Source organism: Somniosus microcephalus, unplaced genomic scaffold, assembly GCF_052327205.1.
Source record: "Somniosus microcephalus isolate GS21.2 unplaced genomic scaffold, FLI_Smic_1.0 scaffold96, whole genome shotgun sequence".
NCBI lineage: Eukaryota > Metazoa > Chordata > Chondrichthyes > Squaliformes > Somniosidae > Somniosus > Somniosus microcephalus.
Genome location: NW_028225283.1, coordinates 2501 through 18069, shown reverse-complemented (window position 1 = coordinate 18069; position 15569 = coordinate 2501). Strand labels below are relative to the sequence as shown.

The 15569-nt window shown below is 53.2% G+C and overlaps 1 protein-coding gene across 2 annotated transcripts in view; it reads right to left on the bottom strand.

Annotated features, from left to right (window-relative positions):
* LOC147083077 (uncharacterized) overlaps positions 1–15569 on the bottom strand; it is an 82615-nt gene that overhangs the window by 66936 nt on the left and 110 nt on the right. For both annotated transcript variants that reach the window (XR_015075986.1, XM_085980277.1), the window contains exons 1-2: positions 15456–15569; positions 2289–2458 (exon numbers count right to left, since the gene is read on the bottom strand). The exon at positions 15456–15569 is cut by the window's right edge. Coding sequence is in view for 1 of the 2 variants with exons in the window: in XM_085980277.1 (XP_085836403.1) it covers positions 2289–2458; positions 15456–15567 (282 nt within the window). In the remaining variant the exon portion in view is untranslated. The remainder of the gene's footprint in view (positions 1–2288; positions 2459–15455) is intronic.

Sequence of the window (15569 nt, the reverse complement as noted above, 5' to 3'; positions counted from 1 at the left end):
GACTCCTGCACAGGGGGCCGTGTAACCGGGACTCCTGTACAAGTGGCCGTGTAACCGGGACTCCTGTACAAGTGGCCGTGTAACCGGGACTCCTGCACAAGTGGCCGTGTAACCGGGACTCCTGCACAAGTGGCCGTGTAACCGGGACTCCTGTACAAGTGGCCGTGTAACCGGGACTCCTGCACAAGTGGCCGTGTAACCGGGACTCCTGTACAAGTGGCCGTGTAACCGGGACTCCTGCACAAGTGGCCGTGTAACCGGGACTCCTGCACAGGGGGCCGTGTAACCGGGACTCCTGCACAAGTGGCCGTGTAACCGGGACTCCTGCACAAGTGGCCGTGTAACCGGGACTCCTGCACAAGTGGCCGTGTAACCGGGACTCCTGTACAAGTGGCCGTGTAACCGGGACTCCTGCACAAGTGGCCGTGTAACCGGGACTCCTGCACAAGTGGCCGTGTAACCGGGACTCCTGTACAAGTGGCCGTGTAACCGGGACTCCTGTACAAGTGGCCGTGTAACCAGGACTCCTGTACAAGTGGCCGTGTAACCGGGACTCCAGCACAAGTGGCCGTGTAACCGGGACTCCAGCACAAGTGGCCGTGTAACCGGGACTCCTGCACAAGTGGCCGTGTAACCGGGACTCCTGTACAAGTGGCCGTGTAACCGGGACTCCAGCACAAGTGGCCGTGTAACCGGGACTCCTGCACAAGTGGCCGTGTAACCGGGGCTCCTGCACAAGTGGCCGTGTAACCGGGACTCCTGTACAAGTGGCCGTGTAACCGGGACTCCTGTACAAGTGGCCGTGTAACCGGGACTCCTGTACAAGTGGCCGTGTAACCGGGACTCCTGCACAAGTGGCCGTGTAACCGGGACTCCTGTACAAGTGGCCGTGTAACCGGGACTCCTGCACAAGTGGCCGAGTAACCGGGACTCCTGTACAAGTGGCCGTGTAACCGGGACTCCAGCACAAGTGGCCGTGTAACCGGGACTCCTGTACAAGTGGCCGTGTAACCGGGACTCCAGCACAAGTGGCCGTGTAACCGGGACTCCTGTACAAGTGGCCGTGTAACCGGGACTCCTGCACAAGTGGCCGTGTAACCGGGACTCCTGCACAAGTGGCCGTGTAACCGGGACTCCTGCACAGGGGGCCGTGTAACCGGGACTCCTGTACAAGTGGCCGTGTAACCGGGACTCCTGCACAAGTGGCCGAGTAACCGGGACTCCTGCACAAGTGGCCGTGTAACCGGGACTCCTGCACAGGGGGCCGTGTAACCGGGGTTCCTGTACAAGTGGCCGTGTAACCGGGGCTCCTGCACAAGTGGCCGTGTAACCGGGACTCCTGTACAAGTGGCCGTGTAACCGGGACTCCTGCACAAGTGGCCGTGTAACCGGGACTCCTGTACAAGTGGCCGTGTAACCGGGACTCCAGCACAAGTGGCCGTGTAACCGGGACTCCTGTACAAGTGGCCGTGTAACCGGGACTCCTGCACAAGTGGCCGTGTAACCGGGGCTCCTGCACAAGTGGCCGTGTAACCGGGACTCCTGCACAAGTGGCCGTGTAACCGGGACTCCTGCACAAGTGGCCGTGTAACCGGGACTCCTGCACAAGTGGCCGTGTAACCGGGACTCCTGCACAAGTGGCCGTGTAACCGGGACTCCTGCACAAGTGGCCGTGTAACCGGGACTCCTGTACAAGTGGCCGTGTAACCGGGACTCCTGCACAAGTGGCCGTGTAACCGGGACTCCTGCACAAGTGGCCGTGTAACCGGGACTCCTGTACAAGTGGCCGTGTAACCGGGACTCCTGCACAAGTGGCCGTGTAACCGGGACTCCTGCACAAGTGGCCGTGTAACCGGGACTCCTGCACAAGTGGCCGTGTAACCGGGACTCCTGCACAAGTGGCCGTGTAACCGGGACTCCTGCACAAGTGGCCGTGTAACCGGGACTCCTGCACAAGTGGCCGTGTAACCGGGGTTCCTGCACCTGTGGCCGTGCAACGGGGCTCTCGTACCTCGGTAGGTATACCTCTCCGTTATCCGGAATTTTTCAGCCACTGCCACCATCCCGGTCCCGTCGGTGCCGGACACGGAAGAGTTTACTGCACTTGGATGTGCCCTTGAAGCGCCGTAACCAACAGGGCTACAGACAAAGAGCTGGAACGTGGGCTTAGGCTGGAGAGCTCTTTGTCGGCCGGCGCGGACATGATGGGCCGAATTGGCCTCCTTCCGTGCTGTAAATCGCTCTGACTCAGTGAAACCCAGCCCTCCCGCCCCCCTGCCCCTGCTCACCATGAGGGTGTCTTTGAGCGTCAGGTTGGGGAAGAAGATGTCTTGCTGCATGACATAGCACACTTTGCGTCGCAGGCGTTTGTTGAGCGGCGTTCCATCCATCGTGATGCTGCCACACTGCAGGGGCCGCCTCCCGGAGAGAGCGTTCAGGAGCGTGGTCTTTCCCGAGCCTGCAGACCAAGGACATCTCGGTGGTCAGTGGTGTTGGCCAAGGCACACAACCCCTCTCCCCACACAACCCCTCTCCCCACCCAACCCCTGTCCCCACCCAACCCCTCGGCCCACTCGTTGCCCCTGGTGTTATTCCTCATCCCTGTCCCCCTCCCTCCTCCCTCATTCTCCCCCAGAGTTACTCCTCCCCCTCCTTCCACACGCCCTCCCTCCATCTCACTTCCGCACCTCCTCATTCCCCTCGGTGCTAACTGGGCCAGTCACATAAATACTGTGGCTACAAGAGCAGGTCAGAGGCTGGGTGTTCTGCGGCGAGTGTCACACCTCCTGACTCCCCAAAGCCTTCCCACCATCTACAAGGCACAAACATAGAAACATAGAAGATAGGAGCAGGAGTCGGCCATTCGGCCCCTCGAGCCTGCTCCGCCATTCAATGAGATCGTGGCTGATCATCCAAATTCAGTACCCGGTCCCCGCTTTCTCCCCATATCCCTTGATCCCTTTAGCCTTAAGAAATATATCCAACTCCTTCTTGAATATATTTAATGAATTGGCCTCAACTGCCTTCTGTGGTAGAGAATTCCACAGGTTCACCACTCTCTGGGTGAAGAAATTCCTCCTCATCTCTGTCCTAAATGGCCTACCCCTTATCCTTAGACTGTGACCCCTGGTTCTGGACTCCCCCGCCATCGGGAACATCCTTCCTGCATCTAGTCTGTCTAGTCCTGTTAGAATTTTATAAGTTTCATTGAGATCCCCTCTCATTCTTCTAAACTCCAGCGGGTATAAGCCCAATCGACCCAATCTCTCCTCATACGTCATTCCTGCCATCCCAGGTATCAGTATGGTGAATCTTCGCTGCACTCCCTCCATGGCAAGAACATCCTTCCGCAGATAAGTCAGGAGTGTGATGGAATACTCTCCACTTGCCTGGATGAGTGCAGCTCCAACAACACTCAAGAAGCTCGACACCATCCAGGACAAAGCAAGCCCGCTTGATTGGCACCCCATCCACCATCTTAAACATTCACTCCCTCCACCACCGGCGTACCGTGGCTGCAGTGTGTACCAGCTACAAGATGCACTGCAGCAACTTGCCAAGGCTTCTTCGGCAGCACCTCCCAAACATACGAACATACGAATTAGGAGCAGGAGTCGGCCACTCGGCCCCTCGAGCCTGCTCCGCCATTCAATAAGCTCACGGCTGATCCGATTACTCCACATTCCCGCCTACCCCCGATAACCTTTCACCCCCTTGCTTACCAAGAATCTATCGACCTCTGCCTTAAAAATATTCAAAGACTCTGCTTCCACCGCCCTCTGAGGAAGAGAGTTCCAAAGACTCACGACCCTCTGTGAGAAAAGATTTCTCCTCATCTCTGTCTTAAATGGGCGACCCCTTATTTTTAAACAGTGACCCCTAGTTCTAGATTCTCCCACAAGAGGAAACATCCTCTCCACATCCACCCTGTCCAGACCCCTCAGGATCTGAGATGTTTCAATCAAGTCACCTCTTACTCTAAACTCCAGCGGATACAAGCCTAGCCTGTCCAACCTTTCCTCATAGGACAACCCGCCCATTCCAGGTATTAGTCCAGTAAACCTTCTCTGAACTGCTTCCAACGCATTTACATCCTTCCTTGAATAAGGAGACCAATACTGTACACAGTACTCCAGATGTGGTCTCACCAATGCCCTGTATAACTGAAGCATAACCTCCCTACTTTTGTATTCAATTCTCCTCGCAATAAACAATAACATTCTATTAGCTGTCCTAATTACTTGCTGTACCTGCATACTAACCTTTTGCGATTCATGCACTCGGACACCCAGATCCCTCTGCATCTCAGAGCTCTGCAATCTCTCACCATTTAGATAATTTGCTTTTTTATTCTTCCTGCCAAAATGGACAACTTCACATTTTCCCACATTATACTCCATTTGCCAGATCTTTGCCCACTCACTTAATCTATCTATATCCCTTTGTAGCCTCCTTATGTCCTCTTCACAATTTGCTTTCCTACCCATCTTTGTGTCATCAGCAAATTTAGCAACCATACCTTCAGTCCCTTCATCCAAGTCATTTATATAAATTGTAAAAAGTTGAGGCCCCAGCACTGATCCCTGTGGCACACCACTCGTTACATCTTGCCGATCAGAAAATGACCCATTTATGCCTACTCTCTGTTTCCTGTTAGCTAGCCAATCTTCTATCCATGCCAATATGTTACCCCCTACACCATGAGCTTTTATTTTCCGCAATAGCCTTTGATGTGGCACCTTATCAAATGCCTTCTGGAAATCTAAGTACAGTACATCCACCGGTTCCCCTTTATCCACAGCACATGTTACTTCCTCAAAGAACTCCAATAAATTGGTTAAACATGATTTCCCTTTCACAAAACCATGTTGACTCTGCCTGATTACTTTGAACTTTTCTAAGTGCCCTGCTATAACGTCTTTAGTAATAGCTTCTAACATCTTCTTCTTAGGCAGTCCCTCGGAACAGAGGATGACTTGCTTCCACATTAAAAATGAGTTTTCAGGTGACTGATGAGTCCAATGCAGGACCTACAGTCTCTGTCACAGGTGGGGCAGACGGTGGTTGAAGGGGCGGGTGGGTGGGGTGCTTGGGTTGACGTGCGCTCCTTACACTGCCTGCGCTTGGCTTCCACTTGCTCCCGGCGAAGAGACTCGAGGTGTTTGGCGCCTTCCCGGATGCCTCTCCTCCACTTTGAGCGGTCTTGCGCCAGGGATTCCCAGGTGTCGATGGGGATGTTACACTTTTTCAAGGAGGCTTTGAGGGTGTCCTTGAAGTGTTTGCTCTGCCCACCTGGGGCTCTCTTGCCATGCCAGAGCTCCGAGTAGCGTGCTTGTTTAGGGAGTCTCGTATCGGGCATGCGGACAATGTGACCCATCCATCGGAGCTGATTGAGCGTGGTCAGAGCTTCGATGCTGAGGATGTTGGCCTGAACAAGAACACTGACGTTGGTGCGCCTATCCTGCCAATGGATTTGCAGGATCTTGTGGAGGCAGCGTTGGTGGTACTTCTCCAGTGCTTTGAGGTGCCTGCTGTACATGGTCCATGTCTCTGAGGCATACAGCAGGGCGGGTATCGCTACTGCTCTGTAGACCATGAGCTTGGTGCCGGGTTTGAGGTCCTGGTCTTCAAACACTCTCTTCCTCAGGCGACCAAAGGCTGCACTGGCACACTGAAGGCGGTGTTGGACTTCGTCGTCGACGTCTGCCCTTGTTGACAGTAAGCTCCCGAGGTATGGAAAGTGGTCCACGTTGTCCAAGGCCTTGTCGTGGATTTTGATAATCGAGGGGGCAGCACTGTGTGGCGGGGGCAAGTTGGTAGAGGACCTTTGTCTTACGGATGTTTAGTGTAAGGCCCATGCTCTCGTACGCTTCAGTGAAGGTGTTGATGATGGTTTGGAGTTCGACCTCCGAGTGAGCGCAGACGCAAGCGTCGTCTGCCTACCGTAATTCGACGACAGAGGATGGGACGGCCTTGGATCTGGACTGGAGGCGACGGAGGTTGAACAGTTTGCCGTTTGTTCTGTAAATTAGCTCCACTCCAGTGGGGAGCTTACTGAAGGTGAGATGGAGCATTGCAGCAAGGAAGATCGAGAAGAGCGTTGGTGCGATGACACAGCCTTGTTTGACCCCGGTTCATACGTGAATTGGGTCTGTGTTGGAACCGTTAGTCAGGATCACGGCTTGCATGTCCTCGTGAAGTAGGCGGAGGATGGTGACAAACTTTTGAGGGCAGCCGAATTTGAAGAGGACACTCCATAATCCCTCATGGCTGACGGTGTCGAAAGCCTTTGTGAGATCAAAGGCGGCCATGTACAGCGGTTGGTGCTATTCCCTGCATTTCTCTTGTAATTGACATGCGGTGAAGATCATGTCCATTGTGCCCCTTAGTGGGCGGAATCCGCATTGCGACTCTGGGAGGAGCTCTTCGCCACTGGGAGGAGGCGATTGAGGAGGATTCTTGTGATGACTTTCCCTGTGGCAGACAGCAGGGAAACTCCTCTGTAATTACCGCAATCAGACTTGTCACCTTTCTTGAAGATGGTCACAATTACGGCGTCTCCGAGATCCCCTGGCATGCTATCCTCCTTCCAGATAAGAGAAATGAGTTCATGAATTCGCGCCAGTAGTGCTTCGGCGGGGATTCCATCTGCTCCCGAGGCCTTGTTGTTCTTCAGTTGTCAGATGGCCTTTTCAACCTCATGCCGGGCTGGGGTTGTGCTGAGATGGTGGCGGTTAGCGTGCTGTGGGATGGAGTTGAGGATACTCATGTCGAAGACAGTGTCGTGGTTAAGGAGATCTTCAAAGTGCTCCTTCCAGCGGGCACTGACTGCCTCTCTGTCCTTGATGAGTACCTCTCCGTTCTTGGCCCGCAGTGGGGAAGGGCCTTGGGTGTTTGGGCCGTAGGTGGTCTTGACTGCACTAAAGAATCTACGCACGTCGTGGTTGTTGGCTAGCTGCTGGATCTCCTGCGCTTTCTCCACCCACCACCTGTTCTTTAGGTCGCGAGTTTTTTGTTGGACATCGGCCTTCAGGCATCTGTAGCGCTGCTTTCTTCCTCTCGAGTTGTGTTGCTGTTTCCAGATCAGGAATGCCTTGCGCTTGCAGCTTATTAACTCCTGGATCTCCTGGCCGTTCTCGTCGAACCAGTCTTGGCGTTTCCTGGTCGAGTGACCGAGCGTCTCTTCACAGGTACTGATTAGCGTGTAAAGTTAAGGCACATGGGATTGGGGGCAAGGTATTGACTTGGATAGAGAACTGGTTGGCAGACAGAAAGCAGAGTTGAAATAAACGGCTCTTTTTCCGAGTGGCAGGCAGTGACTAGTGGGGTACCGCAGGGATCAGTCCTTGGACCCCAGCTATTCACAATATATATTAATGATCTAGACAAGGGAACTAGATGTAATATCTCCAAATTTGCAGATGACACAAAGCTGGGTGTGTGTGTGCTGTGCGGAGGATGCCAAGAAACTCCAGTATGATTTGGACAGGTTGGGTGATTGGGCAGAAACATGGCAGATGCAATATAATGTGGATAAATGTGAGGTTATCCACTTCGGTGGCAAAAACAGGAAGGCAGATTATTATGTAAATGGCAATAGATTGGAAGTGCAACGAGTTTGCACATTCTCCCCGTGTTTGCGTGGGTTTCCTCCGGGTGCTCCGGTTTCCTCCCACAGTCCAAAGATGTGCGGGTTAGGTTGATTGGCCATGATAAAAATTGGCCCTTAGTGTTAGGGGGGATTAAATACGTGAGGTTACGGGGTTACGGGGATAGGGCTTGGGTGGGATGGCTGTCGGTGTAGGGACCGGGTGCTAGGGTTTGGATGATCAGCCATGATCTCGTTGAATGGCGGAGCAGGCTCAAAGGGCCGAATGGCCTACTCCTGCTCCTATCTTCTATGTTTCTATGTTTCTATGAGACCTGGGTGTCCTTGTGCACCAGTCGCTGAAGGTAAGTATGCAGGTGCAGCAGGCGGTTAAGAAGGCAAATGGTATGTTGGCCTTCGTAGCAAGGGGGTTTGAGTACAGGAACAAGGATGTCTTGCTGCAGTTGTACAGGGCCTTGGTGAGACCGCATCTTGAGTATTTTTGGTCGCCTTATCTGAGGAAGGATGTTCTTGCCATGGAAGGAGTTCAACGAAGATTTACCAGGTTGATACTTGGGATGGCAGGAATGACGTATGAAGAGAGATTGGGTCGATTGGGCTTGTACTTGCTGGAGCTTAAAAGAATGAGAGGGGATCTCATTGAAACTTATAAAATTCTAACAGGACTGGACAGACTAGATGCAGGAAGGATGTTCCCGATGGTCGGGAGTCCAGAACCAGGGGTCACAGTCTAAGGATAAGGGGTAAGCCATTTAGGACAGAAATGAGGAGGAATTTCCTCACCCAGAGAGTGGTGAACCTGTGGAATTCTCTACCACAGAAGGCGGTAGAGGCCAATTCATTAAATATATTCAAGAAGTGTGGTAAACCACTGTTATACCTGTCTGTATGTGTATGTGTATTCCACTAGGTACAGGTCTGGACATGCCTCGGCTGACTCCTCCCACTATTCCAGGTATATAAGTGACTACCTCCCAGTCCCTTAGTATTCTGGACGGGTAGACCACTCGAGACAAGACCTTCATTCTTTAGTTAATAAAAGCCTGGTTGTTACTCGCTTAACCTCAGTCTTTTGAGTAATTGATGGCGCATCAATTTTATTAACTAAATTTTTTATAATGGAGAAGATCCTCACACCAGCATGCCTGGACCTGGACAGTCGGGAAGCGGACGCTTCCACCAAGTTTGCTCACTGGCTCACGTGCTTCGAGACATTCCTGACTGCCTCCACTGCGGTCGTAACGGATGCGGACAAACTGTCTGTCCTGATCTCCAAGGTGAACCACCGAGCGTACTCAGTCATCCGGGACGCGACCTCGTACACAGCCGCCCTCCAGCTCCTCAAGACCCAGTACACGCACCCTGTGAACGAAGTATACGCCAGGCACCTTCTGGGGAGTCGCAAGCAACAACCTGGGGAATCGACTGAGGAATACCTCCAAGCACTGTCCGTGCTTGGCCGGGCCTGTGGGTGTAAGGCGGTAACGCCCGCTATGTACACGGAGGAACTGATCCGGGATGCCTTCGTAGCGGGCCACAGGTCCAACTACACCCGACAGCGACTGCTGGAGCAGAGTGACCTCACCCTCGACAAAGCCTCCGAAATCGCACTAACGCTGGACGCAGCCTACCGGGGCATGGATGCCTACTCCTCTGCACCGTGGACGCCGCGGGGAACGACAACCTGGGACACGGTAGGACAGCCCCATAGCACCGTGCCACCCCAGCCACAGCCCAACAACGGCCCAACTACCGCAGCAGTGTCCCAAAGCCAGACAGCAGTATCCCAAGGCCAGAAATGCTACTTATGTGGCCAGGCCAAACACCCCAGAGCGCGCTGCCCGGCGAAGAATGCGACCTGCTCGGGCTGCGGGAAAAAGGGACACTACGCCAGCGTCTGCAAGGCCAAAGCCACCCCGAACGCCAGCAGCGCCGCGTGTGGGCCGGGCGAGCCGCCATCTTGGGCCCCCAACAGCGCCGCGTGTGGGCCGTCATCTTGGGCCTCCCCAGCCATGTGCGAACCACCGCAGCAGCAGCCATCTTGGACGACTCCAGCCACATGGGAATCATGGACGCCGCCATCTTGGACACCAGCCGGGACGCAGCAGACCGCCAACCGCCCCCCCCCCCCCCATCTGATACCCGCAGCGACACACCGACCCCTACGCTGGCCTCTGTTACGCTGGACCAAACGAGACCGCACCAACTAGCTCGGTCCAAAATGGACGTTAAGGTAAACGGCCATGCAATAAACTGCCTTTTTGACTCCGGGAGCACAGAGAGCTTCATCCACCCCGACACGGTGCGCCGTTGCTCTCTCCCAGTCCTGCCTGCGCACCAGCGGATTTCTATGGCCTCCGAGTCCCAGTCAGCGGACATTGGCGGCTACTGCGTGGTGACACTAGTAGTAGACGGGACTGTGTTCAATAATTTTAAACTCCTGGTCCTGCCCGACCTCTGCGCTGCCGTCCTACTGGGGTTGGATTTCCAGTGCCACCTCAAAAGCGTTACGATGGCGTACGGTGGCCCCCTCCCCCCACTCACAGTCCGCAGCCAGCAGCCTCCAAATTGCCCGCCGCGCACCAGATGCAACCTCTCCACACTCAGAGTCCCACCCCCCCCCACTGTTTGCTAACCTCACCCCCGACTGTAAGCCCATCGCCACAAAGAGCAGGCGATACAGTGCCGGGGACAGGGTTTTCATCAAAACCGAAGTGGAGCGGCTCCTGAAGGAGGGGATTATTGAGGGCAGCTCCAGCCCCTGGCGAGCCCAGGTTGTGGTCGTTAAGACCGGCGAGAAACAACGCCTGGTCATCGACTACAGCCAAACAATAAACCGCTACACCCTGCTGGACGCCTACCCACTCCCCCGCATAGCTGACATGGTCAACCAGATCGCGCAGTACCGCGTCTTTTCGACCATTGACCTGAAATCAGCGTACCACCAGCTCCCCATCCGCCCTGAAGACCGCCAGTATACTGCTTTTGAGGCAAACGGCCGCCTCTATCACTTCCTTAGGGTTCCCTTCGGCGTTACCAACGGGGTCTCCGTCTTCCAAAGGGAGATGGACCGGATGGTCGATCAAAGCACGCTGCAGGCCACTTTCCCTTACCTAGACAATGTGACCATCTGCGGCCATGACTTGCAGGACCATGACGCAAACCTCGAGAAATTCCTCCGCACCGCCCAACTCCTGAACCTGACATATAACAAGGAGAAGTGCATATTCCGCACAGACCGCCTCGCCATCCTTGGCTGTGTTGTGGAACACGGGGTCATCGGTCCCGACCCGGACCGGATGCGTCCCCTTATGGAACTCCCACTGCCCCACTGCCTAAAAGCCCTGAAGAGGTGCCTAGGGTTTTTTTCCTACTACACTCAATGGGTCCCCTACTATGCAGACAAAGCCCGTCCGCTGATCAAATCCACCTCTTTTCCCCTGATGGCAGAGGCCCGCTTGGCCTTCCACCGTATCAAGGAGGACATTGCCAAAGCCACCATGCACGCAGTGGACGAATCCATCCCCTTCCAGGTGGAAAGCGATGCGTCCGACTTCGCTCTGGCCGCCACCCTTAATCAGGCGGGGAGACCTGTGGCATTCTTCTCACGAACCCTCCAGGGCCCGGAGACCAGACACTCCGCGGTCGAGAAGGAGGCCCAGGCTATTGTGGAGGCTGTGCGTCATTGGAGGCACTACCTGGCCGGAAAACGATTTACCCTGCTCACTGACCAGCGTTCAGTTGCTTTTATGTTCAACAACAAGCAGAGGGGCAAAATCAAAAATGACAAGATCTTGAGGTGGAGAATCGAACTTTCCACCTACAACTACGAGATCTTGTACCGGCCTGGGAAGCTCAATGAACCCCCAGATGCCCTATCGCGTGGCACCTGCGCCAGCGCGCAGATCGATATGCTGAGGGCCCTCCACAATGACCTCTGCCACCCGGGGGTCACCAGGTTCTTCCACTTCATCAAGGCCCGCAACCTGCCTTACTCCATCGAGGAGGTCAGGACCATGACCAAGAACTGCCAAGTCTGCGCTGAGTGCAAACCGCACTTTTATAGACCAGACAGAGCCCACCTGATAAAAGCCACTCGCCCTTTCGAACGCCTGAGCGTCGATTTTAAAGGGCCTCTCCCCTCCTCCGACCGCAATGTGTACTTCCTCAACATCATTGACGAGTACTCCCGTTTCCCGTTCGCTATCCCCTGCTCGGACATGACCAGTGCCACGGTCATTAAATCTCTGAACAGCCTCTTCACCCTGTTCAGTTTCCCCAGCTATATCCATAGCGACCGGGGCTCATCGTTTATGAGCGACGAACTCCGCCAGTACCTGCTCGCTAGGGGTATAGCCACAAGCAGGACCACCAGTTACAACCCCCGGGAGAACGGACAGGTGGAAAGAGAGAATGCAACAGTTTGGAAGGCCGCCCTACTAGCCTTAAAGTCTAGGGGCCTTCCGACCTCCCGTTGGCAGGAGGTGCTCCCCGATGCGCTCCACTCGATTCGGTCACTGCTCTGCACTGCCACCAATGCCACCCCTCACGAGAAAATGTTTGTCTTCCCAAGGAAGTCCACATCGGGGACATCGTTACCGCCATGGCTGACGTCCCCAGGGCCGGTACTACTGAGAAGACATGTGAGGGCCAATAAAACGGACCCCCTGGTCGAGAGGGTCGACCTCCTCCACGCCAACCCCCAGTACGCTTACATTGCGTACCCGGACGGGCGGGAGGACACAGTCTCCATACGAGACCTCGCACCCTCGGGGACCGCTGTAACCCACTACCCATTACCACCCCCCCCCCACGACCCGATATCCAACCCCAGCAGCCGACTCGCCTTGGACCGTCACCCACGAGGACTACACTCCAGGGCCCCAGCCTACACGGGACGCGACGCCGGAAGCTCCACCACCCCTGCCGTCGCCACGTCGATCACAGCGGCAGACAAGACCTCCGGAGAGACTCCAATACACGAACTTTTAAATACACTTCACCCCGCCGGACTCATTTTTAAACAAGGGGTGAATGTGGTAAACCACTGTTATACCTGTCTGTATGTGTATGTGTATTCCACTAGGTACAGGTCTGGACATGCCTCGGCTGACTCCTCCCACTATTCCAGGTATATAAGTGACTACCTCCCAGTCCCTTAGTATTCTGGACGGGTCGACCACTCGAGACAAGACCTTCATTCTTTAGTTAATAAAAGCCTGGTTGTTACTCGCTTAACCTCAGTCTTTTGAGTAATTGATGGCGCATCAAGAAGGAGTTGGATATAAAGGCTAAAGGGATCAAGGGATATGGGGAGAAAGCAGGGACAGAGTACTGAATTTGGATGATCAGCCATGATCGCATTGAATGGCGGAGCAGGCTCGAGGGGCCGAATGGCCTACTCCTGCTCCTATCTTCTATGTTTCTGTGTTTCTATATTATGGAGGCCTTGAGTGCAGATCAGGCGCTTTGAGCACTTTGTCTCTGCATCACTGGGAGTCGTCAGGTTGGTTGTGAGGCGTAGGCTGAATAGGGCTTTCTTAGCAGGGTCTGTGAGTGCTCCAGCGTTGATTTTCCTGCGACATTGTTTCTGTTGCCTCCGCTGTTTTGGGGCTACATTGATGGAGATGACAGAGCGGATTAGGCGGTGGTCTGTCCAGCAGTCGTCAGCTCCTGTCATGGCGCGGGCGATGCGGACGTCCTTGCGGACCTTCGCTCAGGCGATTACGTAGTCCAGCAGATGCCAGTGCTTGGAGTGAGGGTGCTGCCATGAAGCCTTGTGCTTGCTAACATCTTCCCGATGACAGATGTTAAGCTAACTGGCCTGTAGTTTCCTGCTTTCTGTCTCCCTCCCTTTTTGAATAAAGGAGTTACATTCGCTATTTTCCAATCTAATGGAACCTTCCCCGAATCTAAGGAATCATGGAAAATTAAAACCAACGCATCAACTACCTCACCAGCCACTTCTTTTAAGGCCCTAGGATGAAGTCCATCAGGACCCGGGGACTTGTCAGCCCGCAGCTCCAACAATTTGCTCAGTACCACTTCACTGGTGATTGTAATTTTCTTGAGTTCCTCCCTCCCTTCCATTTCCTGATTTACAGATATTTCTGGGATGTTACTTGTATCCTCTATCGTGAAGACCGATGCAAAATACCTGTTCAATTCAACTGCCATCTCCTTATTTTCCATTATTAATGCCCCAGACTCACTTTTTATAGGACCAACGCTCACTTTGTTAACTCTTTTCTTTATTAAATATCTATAGAAACTCTTACTATCTGTTCTTATATTTCTAGCTAGCTTTCTCTCGTACTCTAATTTTTATCTCCTTATTAATCTTTTAGTCGTTCTTTGCAGTTTTTTACATTCTGTCCAATCTTCTGACCTGCCACCCATCTTTGCGCAATTATATGCTTTTTCTTTAAGTTTAATACTATCTTTAACTTTTTTAGCTAACCACGGATGGTGGGTCCTCCCCTTGGAATTTTTCTTTCTTGTTGGAATGTATATATTCTGTGTATTTTGAAATATCCCCTTAAATGTCTGCCACTGCAACTCTATTGACCTCTCCCTTAACCTAATTTGCCTGTTCACTTTAGCAAGCTCTGCTTTCATGCCCTCGTAATTGCCCTTGTTTAAGTTTAAAATATTAGTCTTGGACCCACTCTTCTCTCTCTCACACTGAATGTAAAATTCAATTATATTATGATCGCTGCTACCTAGAGGCGCCTTCACTATGAGGTCATCAATTATTAATCCTATCTCGTTGCACAATACCAGGTCTGGTATAGCCTGCTCTCTGGTTGGCTCCAGAACGTGCTGTTGTAAGAAACTATCCCGAAAACATTCCTCATCTATGCTACCTTTGCCCATCTGATTTTTCCAGTCTATATGCAGATTAAAACCCCCCATGATTATTGCCGTACCCTTCTGACAAGCTCCCATTATTTCTTCCTTTATACTCCATCCTACCGTGTGGTTACTGTTAGGGGGCCTGTACACCACTCCCACAAGTGACTTCTTGCCTTTATTATTTCTCATCTCTACCCAAACCCTTTCTACATCCTGGTTTCCTGAACTTAGGTCATCCCTCTCGATTGTGCTAATACCATCATTAATTAACAGAGCCACCCCTTCACCTTTTCCCACCTTCCTGTCCTTCCCAAATGTCATGTACCCTTCAATATTCAGATCCCAATCTATGTCATCCTGCAGCCATGTTTCTGTAATGGCTATCAGATCATATTTATTTGTTTCTATTTGCGCTATCAGTTCATCTGTTTTGTTTCGAATGCTACGTGCATTCAGATGCAGAGCCTTTAGTTTTATCCTTTTATTATTTTTGTAACCTCTAGCCTTATCTGTTGATTTACTCTTAGATTTGTACTCTCTATCCCTTCCTGTCACGGTCTGTTTACCCACAAATTCTTCCACCTAGAAGGACAAGGGCAGCAGGCGCACGGGAACACCACCACCTCCAAGTTCCCCTCCAAGCCACACACCATCCTGACTTGGAAATATATCGTCATTTCTTCATCATCGCTGGGTCAAAATCCTGGAACTCCCTCCCTAACAGCACTGTGGGAGCACCTTCACCACACGGACTGCAGCGGTTCAAGAAGGCGGCTCACCACCACCTTCTCAAGGGCAACTAGGGATGGGCAATAAATGCCGGCCTTGCCAATGACACCCACATCCCAGGAACAAATTTTAAAAAGCTCCTCACCCCACCCACCCTCTGGTGTTACCTCTCACCCCCTTCACTTCTCCTTCACGCCCCACCCTCACTCCTTCTCTCCCCCCCCCTCTCCCCCACCTCCCTCCCTCACCCCCGCCCAGTTACCGCTCGGTCCCATCACGGCCAGGAGCTCCCCGGGTTGCACGGTCCCAGCGATGTTACACAGGATCCCGCGGCCCCCAATCTCCAGGTCCAGTCCCCGGAATTGCAGCTGCATCC